Here is a 20,772-nt window from a genome sequence, read left to right on the forward strand (position 1 = left end):
GGCACCTTTTAGATATGCAGTTACCTTTTCCTAGTCATGAGAATTTTTTCAGTGTGTGTCCAAGAAAATCTTTCAGTTTACTGTTCAACTTTTGGGTATCTATTGCATGCTTTGTTGTTCCTAGGCTTAGAAGAGATGAAGCAAAGACTATAATCATACGTGAAAAATAGATACTGCTACTAGTAGAAATCTTTACTTGATGCTTTTATGGTGATACAGGAAACACTCATTTATTTAAGTAGGATCAGGCATTTTTTGCATTTTTCCACACAAAACTGAGCCATATACCTTGAACTTCTGTTGCTTCTGTTCTGTTCAGCTGTCTTTACTCTGTGTCAAAAAAGCTGACCAAGATCAGACATGTTTTGCTTTTTTTAACTTGCCTTCTTAAGACAGAATAGTGAATGTTGAAAAGAAAGTGTGCTAATTTTCTCTTTGCGAGAGATTTCTTGCAGTACCTAAGTTCTATTAACAAATAAGAATAATGTCTGATGACTGCTAATGAAAACCAGCAGTGTGTTGGTTTGAAAAGTCAGAATGGAATGTGGTTTTGTTTGTATAACAGAATGCTCAGCTGTTTTTCTTCAGACTGTTACACTGAAGGCAATCGTACATTATTACGATCTGGTATTTTCCCTTTTCTACAGAGCTTTAAAGTCATACCACATCTTGGTTGAATAAATAGTTTTAGTCTGGTCGTATCTAAATAGTGGTAGGCCCGTTCTTTGAACAATATAGATCTTTCTCAATACCAGCAACAAATTTCATTCTAAAGTAAAACAATCTGTACTGTCTTTCCTTAATAAATGCAAAAAAATGCAGTTGCAGATAATCATGACTTTTCTGCCTTTGAAACATTCTGCCTTTGAAAAATTTACTGGTATTACTTAAAAGTATACCTCATGGCTGCATGTTGTTGACTGCTTAAAAGGCACATGTCTATATTAGACAAATGAAAACTTTTAGTTTGAAATTGTCTTGCCTATCTATTAAAAATGGGTATGTGCTTATTGACAGGATGGTATATACAATTCAGATATTTCAGTGAAAGTGGGTATAAAACAACACTGTTGATGAAGATACTCATCATGTTTAGTTTTATTGCTCTTACTGCTGAAAGCAGCAGCAGGGCCCTTTGAACTTCCATGAGAAGCAAATGTACCATTTTAAAAATCCCAGCAAGATATTTTAATCCAGCTTTTTCAGAATCCTGACATATTCTGAACATAGGAAGCAATATTATCACAAAGTGTAAAAGATCCCTTGCTGCCTTCTTGAGAGGTTCATTATCAAAAAGGAAGAGTGTAAAGCTGCTCTGAATTGCTTTTCACTTTGATATTGGAGGAGAGTGGGGTTAAAACAAATTCTTGAGGCTGACTGTTCACTTATAAAATCCTGTTTTCAGTGAAAAGAATTCCAGTTACCTGAATGCTTGGAACAATGACAGCTAGTTCTATTTATAGTTGTCTCTAATCTCTATTTGCTTGCTTATCTTTCTGATTTCTGCATGCATGCACACACAGGCTGAGGGCAGTATTCAACGTCTTTACTAACAAAAACCTTTTTATAGTTACAGAATTAAACTACAGTATACATTATTTGTCTGTTTTTGTATGCCTTTGAGTTCAGTTTAATCCTAGTTTTATATTTTTCCTTCATTGTTTTATTTTCCTTTTGTTTACCATTTGATGTGGTAGTGCAAAATCAGGGTAAGTTTATATTTACTTTATTAGGATTGTTGTGAAATTATGATAAATCTCATTTGGATTTTTTAGCAATATATTTAAAGCTCTAACTTTTTTCAAAAAAGTCTAATTATGAGAGGAAATATTGGATTCAAAAGAATTTACTGTGAAAATGTGTTGCTGAAATAAATCCAGTGTTGTGTAGTTCAGTGTGAATGCTAGTTCAATGTCTTGTCTTATTTGCATGGTGTGAATTTTTATAATGGAAATATTAAACCCTACTTAGATGGAATTAGTTTTGTAATTTGGGTTATGAAAGTTGTTTAGCAACAGTAGATATTTGTGGCAATTCATTTCCAAGGTAGATGTATTTCTGTAAAACCGTTGCTCTTTATTTACTAAATTGAAGTTGTTTTTGGTGTTTTGTTGGTTTTAGTGTTTTGTTCATGCTGTTCATCATCTTTGTGAGCTGTACTATTGACAGTGTTTGCCACAACTGTGTTTGTGCTTTTCTGTGTACAACACAACAAACTTAATACTGTATTAATCAAAAAGGAAGGAAACCCTTAATTTAAGATAAATCTCCTTAAAAAAAGTTACACACAAAAAGTTCATTACATACCTGAAATCAGTGTATAACAAGGATACTAACTTTCCACTGATGCTCTGTCTGAAATTAGTCTATTTTAATTTCATGTTTTACTACTGTTGCCTTTCAGTTTTTCACCTTGCAACTTCTCTACTCTCAACTTCTTCCAAATCGGTTCTCTTCAATTCCATCCAAGAAATCTGGAATATAGCATTCCCCTTTGGCTACAAGTTCTGGATTTATCCATTCTCATGCTGTCTTAACCCAGTGACAAAGTGATGTTGCTCTGGGCTGCTTTATTTTTCCTCCTGGGGTTAGTGCATGCTTGCCTGCCAAGACCATTCTAAGTACAAATACTTCAAGTGGTCTTTAAAGAACCTTTTGTGTTCACTACTACATCAAGCACCTGCAGTTATGGTATCATTTCTCATCCCATATAACCACAATTTCTTTGTTCTTCACAGCTGGCATTAGATGCCTTTCAAACTGTCTAACAACGAGTGTTCCCCTCTTGCAGCAGTACATTTGATCTCCCAAGTGACGTTCAGTCAATTTTTACATTTGTAGACATATATGCCTTGGTTTTGTCACCTAAGAGTTATTCCAGTAGCCAGCCACTCCTTTGACATTCTTTTATCCTCCATGGTGCCAGCTTTATACCATCTGTTAACACTGCCAACACTACTGCAATATTTTTTTCCTCACAAAGATAGGAGGCTAGATTTTGCACCCGCTTCTTAAATGGTATAATTTTATGGCCTGTGAAACTAAATTGGCGTGTCAGTTGTGATCTTTACGTAATCTGATCATGTATTGCTGGAATGCAGCAAGTTTCCTGGTGAAATTGGAAGGGAATTGTTGGAAAAGTGAAGTTCCTTGCTATAGGAAAAAAACCATTGATGCATTATTTGCAGATAAAACAGCAGCTGCCTTTGAATTCTTCCCATGAGATGTTTTGTGCCTGTGCTGTCTTGAGCTTTTGGTTTAATGATTTCCCATGCAAGCAAGTTTCTATCTCTTCTTGCATATGAACAAATACTGCAATTAATTTTCTACTTCCTGGATACATTCCTCTTTGAACCCATTGAATAATTTCTGCATAAAGTTATCAACATTTTTGTTTTGTTTAATTCTATTTCTACCTGTTTGCCCCCATCACATAACACTTCCCTCCATCCACACAACTGTTTTCTGCATACAATACCACCTTGAGTTTAAAGTTTGCATCATAACCTCTCCTTACATTTTTGATACATTCGTACTGCTCATCTCCAAATGACTTGCTGTTTCACGGTTAACCTGAAGTACACAGGGAGGTTTAGAAGACTATGAGAAATTACACTCCAATACTCTGAATTACATACAATACCCCAGGCAGCTTTATAAGCTGGGTGGGAGGCAGTGATCACGTGCTCTTGTGGGGTCATACTAGTCAAACCAGAGGCTATTTTGGCCATGTCTGTGCTCTTTCAACACTAGTGGGCCTCCCTCACTGCACTGTCATGTTACCACAACCACCAAAAAGGAAGACAAAGACACCAATTTTGAAGTTAAACTACTTGGAAAAAACATTGTATTCCTTTCTGTCAAATACAGTATTAAGCATTTTATTCTGTTCTGTTCAAGCAGTATTTCTTAATATCTTACTAATTTATTTTTCTCATTTTTTAATCTTTAAACAACAAAGTGAAGCAAAACTGAATGTGTTCAGGGCCAGTGATTTGTGGAATTAATGTCAGCAGGAGAATAGCTGATACTTTATTCCTAATTTAGAATTATATGTATCTTTGAAGTGTACAAATATGTATTAGCTTTTACAGTCTTCTGTTAGTGAAATCTGGCTATTGAGCTGCTCACTGCTGAACACTATTTCCACCTTAATTGTTGGGTCTTAAAATGGGTACATTATAAAATGATTATTTGTAACCAGTTATCTGGCAGTTCCTTCCTTCCTCCTGTCTTTTCATTCTGGGGCAGCACATTTAATTAGGATAAAGTATTGAGAGGTTCTTCTAGAACAATAGGAATTTGTTGACATGCGGGTGGAGAAGTACTATCTATTCATAAAGCAATTGCTAGTATATTTATTACTTCATTGATTATTTTTTATATTTAGTTACCTACCAATATAACGTGAAGATCCTAGGTATGCTAGTGTGTCTAAAAGAGCTGAATACTGCATATCTGTTTTGCATGAGTAGCAAAGAAAGCTACTAGTCTGTCAGTAACCCCTTTTCAAGAAGTCTTGTGTGGTAGTTTTTTAATATCTAGAACTTTTAAATATTTTATCATCATGATACAGTTCTGAAGGCAGGGAGATTTTGTTTTAAATTGTGAGAAGATGATAAATACGTAATGTAGGATCTTGAATCTGTAGTATTGTTGCTTATCTTCTTAATTCTACGCTTGCAGGTATGAATAAAAAGCATAAAACAGTAAAAACTGTCCAATTAGGTGAAGTTGTTGTTTCTAAACTTCTGAGGAGAGTGAGTGTAGACTTAACCATATACAACTAACTTTCAAAGGCAGCTTAAATATGCTTTTTTCAGACTTTTTCCATTTTTTTTCAGACAGACATATCCAAGCAACATTGCATGCTTATACCCGCAACGCTAGTTTTTGTCTCTTGGTTTATCAAATGTTTTTGGCAGCTATTTATAGGGACCATGTGAGCTTCCATTGTTTCTGTAAACTGAATTGTCAGTATTAAACTTCAGTCTCTTCTGTTTCAGAATAACAAAGGAAATGGTGTCATCATAGGAGATGAAAGCTGAGTTTCAGTACACAGCCTTTCAGAATATAATTGCCAAAGCGTGGGTCTCTGAATATAGCAGTTGTCTGAAGCTGTGCCTGAAATTCTGACAGGCTTGCTGTTGCAGACTGGAATTCACCAATTAAATGGTTACTGTCCCAGTTTCCAGCCTCAACAGCCTGATGGACAGCACCGTTTTGATGGCATGGGTGTATGTATGAAACCTGTGGAAATGTATGATGTACTCAGGTTTCAAATCTACACGTTGAGGGAAAAATGACTACTTGAGTTCAAGTCTAATTTGCTGAGCACTTGAGAATCTGACTGACAAATCTGACATCTCCACTTTGTGTTGCCAGTGTTGGTTAGAGTGTCAGTAGCAGTTTCAGACACAAATTTCCGAAAGGCAAGATCAAGCATCTCTGCCACTCTGCAATTTCCTGTCCGATTTGGCTTATGTCACTATGTAGTCCTTGAACGTGTGCTGTGGCTGCCTTAGAGGGTATAACATAAAAGGTTGAGAAAGGAAGAAAGCTAACTATTGGAAAGAAGATAGTAAATTGAATGCACTGTTTAAATTGTAACATCTAGTTTTAATGAGATTCTCTTTGTTATTAATAAGTATTTCTGTAATTGTAGGCATGAATTACTAGAGGAAGCCAGAAGACAAGGTTTGCCTTTTGCACAGTGGGATGGGCCTACTGTGGTTGTGTGGTTGGAGGTAAGTGGTCCCTCCAAAATAAGTAAATACCACTCCCCCCCCCCCCCCCCCCCCCAGTGTACCGACTTCTAAAGAATTTAAGATTTTGGAGCCAGGAATGTTTTCTAGATCCTGCTTATTTCCTTTTCTGTGTGTTTCAGCTGTGGGTTGGGATGCCAGCCTGGTATGTGGCTGCTTGCCGAGCAAATGTGAAAAGCGGTGCTATCATGTCAGCCTTGTCTGATACAGAAATACAGCGTGAAATTGGAATTAGTAATCCTCTGCACAGACTGAAGCTGAGGCTGGCCATTCAAGAAATCATGTCACTAACAAGTCCATCAGCCCCTCCCACCTCAAGGACGGTAAGGAAAGCAATCCAGCATTAAACATCTTTCAGAACCATTAGAATTTTCAAAAACTCTACTGTAAACACGTAACTGAAAGGATTTGAGCTTCACACAAGAATTTCTGTAAACGTTAAATTGTAGAGGAACACATTATTTAAATACAGGATGTTTCTTCCTTTCATGGAAATTAAATGAAGGAATAACTACAATTTCTTTTAGGGAAAGTGAAGTTTATATGAGTGTAAGTATATAATCCAAAATATTTAGAATACACGTTATTTGTCTCATCTTTTGGCCTCATGAAGTATACATGTGCATACAGAAATTTGTAAAATAGTTGGAGGCTGTTTTAGTCCATGTATAAGGCCATTAACTCCAAATAATGGTTCAGCCTACATAAACTAGGAGTCCACCTGCCTATACCATAGTAAATTTAGACACAAAGTTAGTGTGAATTCTCTCTCATGAGTGAGTCTGCCCTGCAATCAGAAGTTATTTCTGAGATTCCGGGGATTATGTACTAGACTACAAATGCATTTTTCAGATTAGAGCAGAGTCAAGTGTTTGCCCATTAATTACATCAGCGTAAGCTATTATTACATTCAATTTTGTTAATATCTCTGAAGAAAAGTGATCCATGTTTATAGGCTTTTATTCCATGCCATTACTTTCAATAGATATACCTATACTTAAGACTTTAGAAACCATTGCTTTTGCCCGTGCCTGCTCCTTACATGTACCGATTGCTTATATGTTCTGCAACCTCTCCTCTTTGTTACTGCTTTCCTTTCACTGGATGGGATTGGTTCCCTGTGGGGTCATATTAGACCACGGGAAATGTCTGGGTAACACATGAAGAAATGGAAAATCTTACAGCCACACAACAAACGGTTAGTTTACAGTGTTGCCACTTCTGTTCCTTAGAGTGCTTTTCCCACTTTTTGAACACTTGAATCAAGTGCCTTTCAGTCTTTCTTTTTTTCCGAATTAATGTATTAAAATTCTGGATCATTGCTGCTTCTAATTATTAACCTTGTAACCTGTATATTGATAGTTTTATTTTCAGAAGGGGGAAAAAAATCAACATTGATAAGATTGTAAACAAAACTCTCTCTAATTTGTAAAATGGAGCTCTAATTTGATTAAATAGACAAATTGGATTATTTCTGCAGAAATGTCTTGTCTCCAGAAAACTTAATCAGTAGATGGGTTTTGCAGCCTCTCATACAAAAATGAGTGCCTTGTGTGGTTTTTTACAATGCATGATGCTTGCTTTATCTAGATTTTTTTTGATATGCAGTAGACTTAGTCTTGCAGTGCATCTTTAACTTTGATCTCCTTACTAAACTTAAATACTAATATGTATGTGTTCTTTTGCTTTTCTAACCACGTAACAGGAAGATGAGGAGGGAAGCTGGGCTCAGGTTGGAAACTTTATGTAATATTATAGATTATATGTAAACTGTCACAATAATTAGAGCATGAAAGAATCTGTTTTTCCTTTATAGCAGTTTCTTTTAGTGACTCTTGGTGTGGATTGGGAGAGGGGAAACTACAAGCTTGTCTGTATAGTAAATACTTGGAAGATACATTTTTGTATTTAGGTGATTTAAATATTCTGATGTTTTCTAGAACTCCCAAGGTTTGGTGGTTCATCATTGAGAATTTGTAAAATGCTTTGTTACATAGTACATCACAAAAAAGCTATGCATAAGGATTTTTAATAAGGCCGTTAGGAGAAGAATGTTCAGAAGTCTTTGTTATCATTAAGCCTTCTGAAATACTTGTCCTCCTAGCTTATGACTCGCCAAAATGAAGTTACTCTTTCTTAATAAGCATTGTGGTATTCTATGTATCGAACATACTAGATCAAATTTTGTGACAGTGTGGAGTGTTTTGGTGGTGGGTGGCTCCAACATGAGTATCTGCTGTGTGCAGAAAGTCCCTGTTCAACCTGGCCACTGCCACAGATGTGTGCTACAAGACATACTGAGCCTAGATAGCTAAGTAGATTTCTGTGCACTAATTCTGTAATCCTCCTTGATTAATTGTTTTCCCTTAAAGTGGTGACAAATCCTAATTGTATTTCAGGCATTGAGATAGTAGAGTATTTTATACAGGGATTTAAACAAAACTCAGGATTTGCCTGTGATCTGTATCTTTGGACAGTGTAGTCTCTTCTTGCTTGGCTGCCCTCCAGCTTAAACCTGTTTTAAGTCTCATTAACTATGTCTCAGATACTCATTTGCAGATTGTCAATGACAACAATCATAGCTTGCCTTCCTGTTACAAGAGTAACATGCTCTTTCAGTCTGCTACCTAGTGATGGCTTGAAGAAATGCATTTCTATGTGACGTTGCTCCTTTCTAGAAGATGCTTCCTCTAGAGGAGAAATAAAGCTTTTGACTTTTAATTGCACAGTAAAAATGAATTATTACCCTTGACTTTTGAAAAAAAAGAGTTGCTGTTTTTTGTTGCTCAGGAGTGATTAGATGCATAATTACAAATTCTCTTTTTAGAAGTTTTCTCCCAAAAATGCCTGATGATTTGAAGGTCAAAATTGAAGTGAAGGAAGTGGGGGTTTGGGGTTTTTTGTTTTGTTTTTAGGATAAGAACTAGCACTCAGAATTGCTTTTTCTTCAGTAGTGGGTTTTCAACATTTTTTGCTTACTTGATTGGGATCAGTTTCTGAAAACATTTAAGTGTATTAAAAAACCCTGCAGTTATTTTTTTTGATGTCTTGTGTTTATATGGTCTCCGCCCAGTTTTCAAGAGACAGTATTTTTAACTTTCATTTAACAAAATGAAATTCTATGGCTCTTGCTACCAAAACCGTATAGACTAGTCTTTTTTATTTTTATTAGTTTTTGCATATTTTTTTATACTCTTCAACATAAAATAAATTAAAGCAGTTTTACTTGGTGATTTGAATATCTAAACTTGCTTTCCTTCATGAGACTGACTTCTTCAGAAAACACATGTAGTATTCAGTATTTTTGTTTGCTTATCTTTACAGGTTAAGAATTAAGTAAGCGTTGTTTTACTTTAAAGTATGTTGTCTAAAAAAGCTTTTCTCTTTTATTTCTCATTTTAATAAGCTTATTCCTTAATCTTTTAAAAACAGACATTAGCCTATGGTGATATGAACCATGAGTGGATTGGCAATGAATGGCTCCCTAGTCTGGGGCTCCCTCAGTATCGCAGCTATTTCATGGAATGTCTTGTTGATGCTCGAATGCTGGATCATTTAACTAAAAAAGATCTGCGTGGGCAACTTAAAATGGTGGACAGCTTTCATAGGTAAATAGATTTAAGTTGGAGACCAAACTTAAAATAAACGCTTCTGTTATCTCTAAATGGGCTTTTAATGAATTTTTTTCTTTTCTAAACAGAAACAGTTTTCAGTGTGGAATTATGTGCCTACGAAGACTGAATTATGATCGAAAAGAACTTGAAAGAAAGAGAGAAGAAAGCCAGAATGAAATTAAGGGTTAGTGCATTGTCTTGACCTCAGTCTGATTCTAATGTGTTTTCACTGGTCTGCCTCAAATTTATTTAAAAAAAAAAAAAGGTATTATTTATAAAATATCAGGAGATATGTCTGGATGCAGACCCCAAACAATAAATCATGAAACACATCATTTAATCATTCACTTGGACAGAGATGTTCTACAAATGCAGACATTTTTGAAACTGTTACTGTGCTGCAGTTTGAAACAAAACTAAATGTTTTAGGAGGATGATGGTTTTGAAAAAGTTTTGGGGTTTTTCTTGTTTGGGTTTTTTTTTTCCCTGTTCTGACATGATAACTTTGCATCTATGTGATTTTACTGTTGCTTGAGGCTGGTAATTTTTATGACGCAGCACTTTATGAAAAAATACCCAGGTGACTGAGGTGTTTAAATCTTCCAGATTCATGGTGATTATTGAATGTAGGATGAGAATTCACAGTATTTTCCAAGACTTTCCATAGAAATTTTTTCCCCTGCCTAATATCAGAAGTAATTTCTGACATCTTACACTAAAATTTTAGGGTTACCTTGTACACAGTTTGCTTAGAAGGGCTCTGTGCTTGCTCTTCCCCTTTCCTTTTGAAGTGTTGATACCCTTTGGAGGTTATTCTACTAATTGTGCCTGAGTGTGTTCCCAGGAATTGCAACCAGCTGGCATGAAACAAGTCTGTGTTGTGGCTGGTAGGCTTTTTTTTAGCCTCCTGAACGGTATGGCTGCATCTGTTGCCTATAGGGGATTGCTCCTTGGAACATATAACTCTTAAATTTCTCCTGGGAATTGTTTGGGAAGAATGCCAGTTGACACAAGCCAGAAACATGCTGTGGATCATTACAGCAGTTTGATTGGTATAGACATTCTTGAGTAGTGTAAAAAAACCTACTTGTGAGAATGTAGTTTTTGTTTTGACATTTGGGCTGAACTTGTAAATGCTGCTTTATAATGTTTTTCCTTGAAGAAGTTTGAAGATGAGAGTATATTGACTGTTGAGCTGTTACAGTATGAAATGCCTTCCAGCAAACTTCTAATATGTTTATTTTCCACTTTAATGATTGTGGAAAAGTGTAGTAGCATGCATACATAAGCTTGAAAGTAAGTCTGCGTTACTAAATTGAACACTGTCAGAACTTAAAGGTAGATAAGATTATAAAACTAATAAATAATAAAGCTTTAAACAATATTAAAGCTTTCAGTTCAAATTCAGTAGGAAGCACATAAGAAATTGCTATAAGATTTTTTCTTTTGGGTAGTAAAATTTTTCTCCCCAAAATATTTAATCTCTCTTGAGGTCCAAGCCCTTAAGTGGCTGTGTAAAACAGAAGATCTGTCTTCTCCTGCATGAACACTATGCCCAGCTGAACTTGTCTCTTAACTGTGACTGTAGCCTCCCTCTAGGCAGAGAGGGGAGATTGAGTGAGGACTATTCCTGCTGGGTGCAAGGAAAACTGTTGTATGGAAGGGATCTAACACTGAGCGGTGGAGTCTAAGCATGGAGTTTTGTTGCCAGTTCATTGCATTTCATGCACACCAAAAAGGCAGGGACAGATGAGATCACAACCTAAATGTTAAATAACAAAATTCCTTGAAAGCTACTACTCAACAGCATTTATGATTAATTGTGTATATGTGAAAATCAAATCCCAACACAAGCATACAGATAAAGAAAGGACTGTAGGTTTTTTGTTCAGAGAAGTTGTATTGTTATAAATTGGGTAACAACTTTTTTTTCTCCATAGATGTCCTTGTCTGGAGCAATGAAAGAATGATCCATTGGGTAGTGTCCATTGGTCTTAAAGAATACGCAAATAACCTTATAGAGAGCGGAGTTCATGGTGCACTTGTGGCCTTAGATGAATCATTTGATTACAATGCATTAGCTCTCTTATTACAAATACCCACTCAAAACACACAGGTAAGCAAGAAGTAGTACTTTATGGCCAGTAGGACATTTCTTCCCTCTAGCAAGGTTAAAAATGGAACTGTTTTCTTAGGTAACTGCATGTCTTTCTATTCCCAGCTCTAGAAGCTTTAGAAATGGGAAGTTGTCTATTGTCCTCTAAGAGCAAAACATAGAACTGTGCTTTTCTTACTGTTTTCTAATTGATAATGACAGTTGTGGTTGATCAGTTTGCTTGAACAAAAAGTATTGTTGGAATATTTTCCCCGTAGCCCATCTTTACAACATTAGTCTAAAACTCATCTTTTTTGTTGTTTGCTAGTTTTTATTCTAAAATAATTAAGTTAGAGCCAGAAATCATGAACTTTCATGTCACAACTAAGGGAAGGGAGAGCTGTTAAGTCTTCCTTAAATTTTTAATAAGTTTCAAATTAAGTCATAACTTTTCAAGTACTAAGTATGTTTATTAATCTGATAAAGTATTAAACATTTTGGGTTATATTAAGTTTTTAAAATTACTGTAGGTTACTAATTACTAATCTTTTGGAATTAATTTCCATTTCTTTCATACTATAAACTTTAGGCTCGTGCTGTTCTGGAGAGGGAATTTAATAACCTTCTTGCTATGGGCACTGACAGAAGACTTGATGAAGTAAGTTACTTGACCCATTTTATGGTCCTGAGAACTTTAGCAGAACTGTTAAGTGAAAGAGTTTAGCTTGAACCTCTTTAACCTATTGGCAGAATAGTGTCAGAAATTTTAACTTCAGATTCTTTGTCTTCGAGAGTTTCTGAATATGACAGTTTTTGTGTATTTAGGTAAGATAACTTTGAATATGAAACTATTGAGATGATTTGCAAGTTTATTTTTTGTAGCTTGTATGGTTAGTCTAATGGTTATCTAATAGCAGCACTTCGGGCTGATTCTTCTTTTTCTATCTAAAATGTGGGGAAATTAGTGACCAGTGTGGCAGATGAATAAGCTATGATAGAGAAAGGCACTGTATAGCACATTTCAAACCTTTGTCCTAATGAGCAGTATTTCAAAGGGTTTTGAGTGTTTTTCAAGAAAGCTTGTGTTGTAAATTTCTGTTAATACTGGTATAGATGACTACCAGGTATGTTTACGCATCAAAGTAATTTCTGTTGGGCAGTCTGTGATCTTACAGTGTATAAACTTCATTTAAATGTAATGAGTATAAAACTCTTAACAAACTACGTGTGAGACTTTTTTGTAGACCCTGTGATCCATAGCATAAAGGAGAGAGTGTTAAATCTTTAAACTTTTAAGTTCCTCTATGCTGTAGCTCTGTGAACAGTTTCAAGCTGGTGTTACTTCCCCAAGAGACTCCTAACTCTGTGCTGCCTCTTTGGTGCTAATGAGAGTTTATGTGGTAGCACGTGTAGGCGAAAGTGGTTCAGATGAAGACTAAAGTGGCAAAACCCTAACGTGGTTATAACTAGGTCAGGGAACGAGCCTATGATATCTCAGAAACGTGTGCTAGTATGAGGAAGAGAACAGGGGAAGCTTCTCTGACAGACGTTGGCTGGTTTTGTGTTCATCTTCTACCTAATAGACTTGTTACAGCCCTTTTATGGCACATCCTGACAGCTCTGTTCTCAGTATGCAGTTCTAACATCTGATGATGTTTCTGTTTTAATAACATCGTCAGAAAGCAGCTTGATAGCTTTCTAAGGTATTTTTCCTTATGGATTTCAAACTTCAAGAGAAGGAGCTTTGAGGGAACAGATGTCTGCTCTCTTCTAGCGTCACAGGGTAGTTTGATCATTAAGATCTCTTCAGGATACTTGTCTCCTAATTCTAAAAGGGGATAAATTTTAGGTAAAATGGCATTCAAAGGTTTGAAGTGTTTCTAAAGGTGAAGTTGGCAAATTGAGATGCTGAATGGGTATATTTGCACTGACACAATACCTTCACTGCAAAAGACATTTTGGAATTGGGACTTGAACTTGTATTTAGAAAGTGCAGTATTATATTACTGAAGTGGAATATTACTTCAAAGATGCAGATGTGTTAATGGAGGGAAAATGCACTTGGGTAATTACTAGTTAGGTTTACCCAAGTGCTTAAGCAAAATACTGCACAGCAATATCATATTTACTACACTTTTTTTTCTCACTATCACTTCCTGTATTTTGTAGCATGAGAAAGCACAATAGCTGTATCATCATTCCTGTAAGACAGAATTGAAGGTTAAAAGCAATTGTTCAAATTAAGCCTCTATGTCAGTGTTCCCAAGCAGCTTTTATGATCTGCTCCACTTCTCATATCCCCTAAGAATGAGTGATGTGACACTTAAGAATTATTGCAAATCATGAAGTACAAACATTCAAAGTACGAAACGTTTTCTTAAATGGGCTGAGAACATGAATTTCCATAGTTACTGAGCTGAAGAGCCCACACTCTAGCAAATGAACACAGATTGTTGCAAATGAAGACCTCTGCTGCTGTTACACCTGAACTGTTCTGAAAATAACTCATTCAGTGGTGATACACTTACTTAAGATTGTCAGTAATCCTTTTAATGTCAGTAACAATCCTACATTTTTTGAATCACTAATGTTTATCAATATAACAGGATGATGATAAGAGCTTTAGGAGAGCACCTTCATGGAGAAAGAAGTTTAGACCAAAGGACATAAGAGGTTTAGCTGCTGGATCAGCAGAGACTCTTCCTGCAAATTTCAGAGTTACAACCTCAATGTCTTCACCCTCTATGCAGCCAAAGAAGATGCAGATTGATGGTATTGATTTTGTATTATTTTAAGCATGATGCACTTTTTTGCTTGAGATTGCAGGGGAATTCAGTTCAAATTACCTTTTTTTCCTGCATAAAAGCATCTGCCTTGTGCATGGTTGTATATATAACACTGTGTTTAACCATAGGGTGCTTTATAATTTCAGGAAGCTGTAATAGATGTGGAGTTTCTTCTTACCTCACTGGAATAACAAAATGAGAATGATAGTTAGAAATAAATTTATGTTAAACTAGAAAAATAAAATTACATTTTAGGAGAAGTCTTTTAATCACCTGAAGTATAATTTCTAATTAGCAGCAATTAGACCAATGTAAGGTCCACTTCTGAAATGCAGTAAAATGCATTCAAAAATGATGTGAGTAAACTCCCTCGGATCATTTTGAGATTATTAAAACTTGAGTAAAAGGTGCATTACCCCCTCTGCAGTGGTCACTTAAGTATTAATCATACTTGAAATCACTACTTCATTCACTGCTGTGTACTTAATGATTTATATGTATATGTGTGCATACACATGGAGAGATACGTATTAAAAAAAAAAAAAAACCAAAAAAAACAACTAACTGGAAAAAACCCATCTGCAAGTAGTTGATCATTGTCACATGAGGTATCTCTTATGTTTAAAAACAGTCTCTTTAGTACCATGAGAATAAACTTTTACCTGAATTTGTTTTACAAAACACAAGTAAAAATAAATGGAAAATGTATTTATTTAATTGGAACAGACAGGATGAGAACTTCAACATAATCTGTCAGAGTTGTCTCGGGTTCTGAAAATTGTACTTATGAGTAAAGCTCAAAGAAGCAACCATTGCATCTGATGTTACTCTAAAATGTGAGCTGTTGTAAATTTTAAATACTGTCACTAGCACAAAATATTTTCCAGAATTCATACGGAAACTTCTGTAAATTAAAATGAGTGGAGTCTTTACCATGTAAAACCCCTTTCTTTTTATCATACAAAAAAATATAAAAATATATAAACCATATAAAATAGAAAATAAATTTTAAAATTACCTTTGCCAATTTCAGTGTGCTAGTTAGCATGCAGATATTTTAGAATTCTTTTTGTTAGCCACTGAAACTAGGAGTGGATGATATATAAAGTGTAAAATAAATTCTGCTTTTCTAACTTGTAACCTTAGAGTTGGGTGACTACAGTAGCTGTAATCACATTGCTGTGATGGTTTTTTTGAAAACTAACATGCATGCTGTGTTCTGCATGTCTTCCCATGCTTCTTGAAATAGGCAGTGTATCAGGAACACAAAGATTGGATTCTGCTACAGTAAGGACCTACTCCTGTTAAAGCCTTCTCCTGGTGAGTAAAGTTGATAGGTGTAATAGTAAAGCAGCTATTTATGAAATAAAACGTCAGGTATTTTAATACAGTGAATTTACACACTTAGAAAACTGTTTCAGGTTTTCAAGGTAGATTGTTATATTGAAAATCCAGAGATTATTTTCTGCAATGAAGACTATGAGTGTTTAAATATTTACTTTTGTAAAGATTGTATTCTTCTGAGGGTTTTTTTAAACAGCCTCAAAAAGGACGTGTGCTAAATAACTACATAGAAAGTGTTGAAATCAAAGGTTGGAGTGAAACACCTAGTGAAAGTGGGGAGGAGGGAAGGGGACTAAATCAGGCGTGCAACGGAAAGAAAATAATTTAGTGTGTGGCAGTGCAGTTCAGACTACTGATCTTTCAGAGTCTTGGTCAAATTTGTCCCACTACAATATGCTTCAATATTGAATTGTTACAGCGGTAGCTGCATAGTTTTCCAGTTCTTGCATACTTCATGCCACTGTGATTGCTTAGGCTGGCTGGCTGGATTTAGCTACCTGCAGCCTGAATTTGGGTGGTTGTGAGCAGTGTTGACAGTAAAAGGCAGCTTGATAACACAAAATACATGTATTCTGGCTTATGAAAGATTTGTAGTCCTGTTTTACTCCAGGATTTGGAATGATTTTTCTTCAGTAGCCTCTGCTGTATTTTCTCATGGAACAGTACTTCTCTTGTTTTGCAAACAAGTCTGAAAACCCAATTTTTTTTACTATATTGAATTAAAAAAAAAAAAAAAAAAGAATCTGCAAATCTTTCTCTCACTAGCTGTTATCTTCCGTGGGCTATAAATTGCCTGCCTCTTCTGCTTACAGCTTCTTTCCTTTCTTCTCACCAGTAACATCCCTACCAACTCATGCCTTTTGTTCAAATTCTGAACTTTTTGCATATACAAGTTTAATTCTCAAGAGTTCTTATGTATGAAATGTATGAGAAGGGAAACTCTTGCACATAGCAACTCAGATCATGTGGATCTGTCAGTTCATAATCTCAGGGGCCATCTTAAATTTTTTTTAGTTTCAAGACATTAAAGTTTTAAGTCTTCCCCTCCCCCAAATTCTCTCCACTGTCTCAGGATTTTCTATAGTCAGATGACCTAATCTAGAAAGCAGACCTCATGTACTTTGCATTGCAACTGAAGATTACAGAAGGCAATAAAACTGTGTACGTCATGGCCTGGCAATAATTTGATGCATGACTGCTACACTACTGAGCTGTTTGTGAGAAACTTGGAACAAAATGTTTTTAAAAAACCTGCTAATGGAATTTTTTTGTTTTTTCTTTTTGTGTGTTTTTTGTTTGTTGTTGTTTTTACAGTTTACCCACACTATTTCTACCGGTGATATGCAGCATTTTGAACATTTGGAACCCTTAACCTGTTAATACTTGTTAAATGGACACTTTGAGATATTTTATTACAGAGTTTTTAATTAGCAAATAAATTCATGAGTACTATAGAGAAAATATTTTAGAATCTAAATGTTTCTTATATTTATGTGACTTCTCATTTATATAGTTACTTACTTTTTCTGTTTCTATTCAGTCTACAAATCAAATCATTGCTGATTTTTTTATTCTAATTTTAGTCTTTCCAACTGAATGTACTGTAATGCTTGTATGTATATGTCCCTATAAGTAATATAGGGTTTTTGTAAATTATGCAGTTACTGTAATTATCATTGTTTTTTAATAATGAAACTGAAGGTGAAAAGGATTTTAATACCTTTGTAAAAGTATCATGACACCAAGCAGTATATATTTTGTCTTTTGAAATGTTAGCTTAGATCTGAAAACAAGTCCAGCTTTTTTTCAGGTAAGCATATGTTGTTGTAGAAGGCGTGGTACATGATTGTTCTTCTTTTCAGAACTGTACCTTTCCACAAAGAGGATTTGTCAAGTAGTGGGAATTTGTCTTTATTTAAAATATAACTTGTTTTAAAAGCTGGGAGAAACTATAACACAACGGAACACCTTTTAGAAGTGATTGACTTGGTCATAACACTCTCTGCTGTATTTGTATAGCGTATCTTCACAGTGACTGAAAACAAGCCATAAACCAAGAACTGTTTCGTGGTTTTTTTTTCCTTAACTTGAGGAGGATAGACTTCATAATAATTCCTGGTCGTAATCCACAGGCCACAGAGTTTTTTGTCCTAGATCTTTTTGATTGAAAACACTTGTGGAAAGATGCTGGTGAAACTAGTTTTAACGGACCAATCATGAAGCACTGCAGTCTCATGTCAAATGAGTAGTGAAAGATGAAGGTACAATGGGCTGAAAACTAAAGCAGTGCAACTTCTAATAAAGGCCTTACTTTTCTTACGTAAGTCATCTTTTGTGTTTTGTAAACTTGTTCTAAAGAGTTGTCTGGACTTTAATTTTTGATGGTTGTAGCCATTTTGGACTGTATGAGTAGAAAATGTATCCAACACTTGTAAATGGCATATTAAAAAGCCAGCAAGAATCTGTTCAGATGGTGCATTATTTATTATGCAACAATATATATAGCATGTCTTTTTTTCTTATTTTGTTTTCCACTTTTAACTTGCTTGTAAAACTGAAATTCAGTGTTACTGTTCTGTTTTTCTATTAATCTTGTGTATTTTCAGATTATGTAACAATATGTACAGTCTACTTTTGAACTATTTTTATCACAGTATTATTTATTGCTTTCTTTCAATAAAGTACTGATGCATTTTCCACTGCCAATAAAACACTATTGAAAAGCTAAGATCTAATTGTATGCAGGCAGGTACTTTTACGGTGAGTGGATATTGTCAATAAAGCATCTTAATGATTGTTTGCTGCCCTGTAGATCTTGTTTCAAATGATGACTTTTCTCCAGTAGAATGTTCCGTTAGATGTGACATTTTCTTTGGAATTGTTCAAGTTCACACGCATTAATCAGTTTTTGAAAAGCAGTTTTCCTGAAGAAAACTGATTTATTGCCTACTTCTACTCGTAGTTAGAGCTATGATTTACCTTTAAAAATAGTAACAAAAAACTTTCACACAACTTCAGTGTATTCTGGTCCATGTGATGAAGACTGAAGTGCTGTTCTACATAGCAGCAACAGTTGCTTTGTTAATAAAATGAGATTATGACCATAGTGATATTTGGAGAGAGACATAGGAGTCGAGGGAACCAATACAAAATTGGGTCACAATAGGGCTGTTATGTCAATTTTAATATATTTGTAAACCATTTCATGTGTAGAAGAGAAGACAGAAGGATAAAGTTACAGGATAATCGAAGCAGTAGTGAAGCATATTTCATCATGTCCTCTAGATCAACAGCAGGATGTGGAATGCATGGAATGGAGAAATATTGTGATTGATGCTTTAAACATTGTTCAATAATGCATCTCTGTTTGTCTGGCTTGTCTATATGAGTTGCTATCTGATCATTTGCAGTCTCTTTTATATTTTCAGAGAATCTATCTTTCTAGAAAAAGCTAAAATGAAACTGCAGAAGGAGATCCTGACTCAGTGTTCAGCTAAACTTCACTGTTTAGGAAAAAATTGCATAGACGTTTCTGGTCACTGATGTGATTGTAGGTGTTCAAAGTCATGTATTGTTGCTTCTCAAAAGTGAAAACAACGTGGAATAGACTTGTAAAATGTGAAAAGAACATACGTTTATTATTTTAAGGCTGTAAAACCTTAACTGTTATGGAACAATGGAATTGACATGAGAGCTAGAATAAATGAGTGAAATAGAAAAAGCTTTCACGAACTGGCAAAACTGTGTGTTGACTTCCTTCTGTGAATTATATACAGCAAAGCTGTATCAGAGAAATTGAGAAAAACACTTTCACTCAATTTTAATAAACCCCCCTGGAAAGAAGATGATGCAAGTGCATGTGTCAAAGGCATATGGCTATGCTACAGTAATCTTTAAATAAAGCTTGGTTAAATATAACTTTTTGTAAATTTCCGAAGGTCTTTAAAGGCTTTAGTTGGAAAGAGTGCTATAAAAATTAAAGTATGCGTTTTATCTGCAATAAGGAGATGGTGGAATTATCTGAGAGAACTTTAAACTTGGAATTTTTGCATGTTTAGAGGGCAGGGAATCTCAAAAGAGATGTTACAACTTCAACTTTATCCTTTCAAACTGATGGAGAATTAAAAGGCGAGAAGTTGCTTTTGCAGTTTATGGACAGTAGTGATTTATCATGCCAAAACACAGAGCAGAGAACAGGTGAAGTAGTTCACAGCAGAATTTAATTTTCAGGTAAATAAAAACATACAATGCCATGTTTTAAGAGTTGAGGGGTGGTATTTTTGTTGAAACTAAAGAGTTACTTTGCCTTTTAAAAGGAAACTGTTTTTTTCACTTCTTGATAATCCCATTTTCAGGGTTGTAGTTTTGGTGCACTGCTTAATAAAATTTAGAATAACTTGAGTTTAATTTCATTTTTTGTTCATAGTAATTTTTGCACAGGGATTAAGGTTCTGTTAGCCTTTCTTCTCTAGCAGACATATTTTTAAGAGTAATTTTAGCCCACTTTAAAAAAAATACACTATATTGATTTATATTGATTTATAAGGTAAATTACCCAGGAAAAAAAATTTGAGCCTATACTGTGAACTGACTACATTTGGCTTTAGGTGACTGGAGGTAGCTGTCCCACTGACTGGGACTTAGTAAGTTGTGTCCCTCCCTTCAAAACTTGTTAAACTGTTCAGCTGCATTTTTTTTCTTTACCCTTTATTATGCATTGAATTTACATGTTTATTTGTAATATTTTTTTGCTAGAAATGTCATTCTTTAGAGTCTGTTTTGAGATACAGATAGTGGGCAAACAAGTAACTCCTAAAGCGTTAAGGCTGCCTTTTCCTTTCTGTGATTGTTTTCCTGCTCTTTAGATACCCTGTCAGCAGTCACGTGTGAACCTTTTACCCCCTGACAGAGATGGAAACCTCTCAAGCCGATGTAGCTGCGATATCCAAAACAGGATGGTGTGAAAGGGAGTATTAAGATGTAATAAAATTTTTTTTAAAAAAAGTTCAGAACTATACCCATGTGCTGTAGCCCTTTTTAAACTGCTTACGGTGCGTTTTTGTAGTAGTAGTGCTTGGTCATCTAATTTTCCTCAGCGATTTTAAGAAATAGGGAAAGGAGCAGCTACAGTGTAGATTTAAAAAAAAAAAAAAAGAAAGGTGGGGGGA

At 35.1% G+C, this 20,772-nt stretch overlaps 1 protein-coding gene across 12 annotated transcripts in view; it reads left to right on the top strand.

Moving 5' to 3' along the window:
• PPFIA1 (PTPRF interacting protein alpha 1) overlaps nucleotides 1–19,345 on the top strand; it is a 59,012-nt gene extending 39,667 nt beyond the window's left edge. For 4 of the 12 annotated variants that reach the window (XM_074884408.1, XM_074884410.1, XM_074884412.1 and 1 more), the window contains 11 exons: nucleotides 5,666–5,747; nucleotides 5,888–6,088; nucleotides 6,901–6,963; nucleotides 7,471–7,497; nucleotides 9,198–9,373; nucleotides 9,466–9,563; nucleotides 11,320–11,495; nucleotides 12,064–12,132; nucleotides 14,081–14,246; nucleotides 15,510–15,580; nucleotides 16,919–19,345. In XM_074884408.1, coding sequence (XP_074740509.1) covers nucleotides 5,666–5,747; nucleotides 5,888–6,088; nucleotides 6,901–6,963; nucleotides 7,471–7,497; nucleotides 9,198–9,373; nucleotides 9,466–9,563; nucleotides 11,320–11,495; nucleotides 12,064–12,132; nucleotides 14,081–14,246; nucleotides 15,510–15,568 — 1,117 coding nt within the window. In that variant the 3' untranslated portion in view covers nucleotides 15,569–15,580; nucleotides 16,919–19,345. The remainder of the gene's footprint in view (nucleotides 1–5,665; nucleotides 5,748–5,887; nucleotides 6,089–6,900; nucleotides 6,964–7,470; nucleotides 7,498–9,197; nucleotides 9,374–9,465; nucleotides 9,564–11,319; nucleotides 11,496–12,063; nucleotides 12,133–14,080; nucleotides 14,247–15,509; nucleotides 15,581–16,918) is intronic. The other 8 variants (XM_074884413.1, XM_074884415.1, XM_074884418.1 and 5 more) reach the window with 4 other exon arrangements.
• Nucleotides 19,346–20,772: the final 1,427 nt, after the last annotated feature.

This window comes from Strix uralensis, chromosome 15, assembly GCF_047716275.1.
Source record: "Strix uralensis isolate ZFMK-TIS-50842 chromosome 15, bStrUra1, whole genome shotgun sequence".
Classification (NCBI taxonomy): domain Eukaryota; kingdom Metazoa; phylum Chordata; class Aves; order Strigiformes; family Strigidae; genus Strix; species Strix uralensis.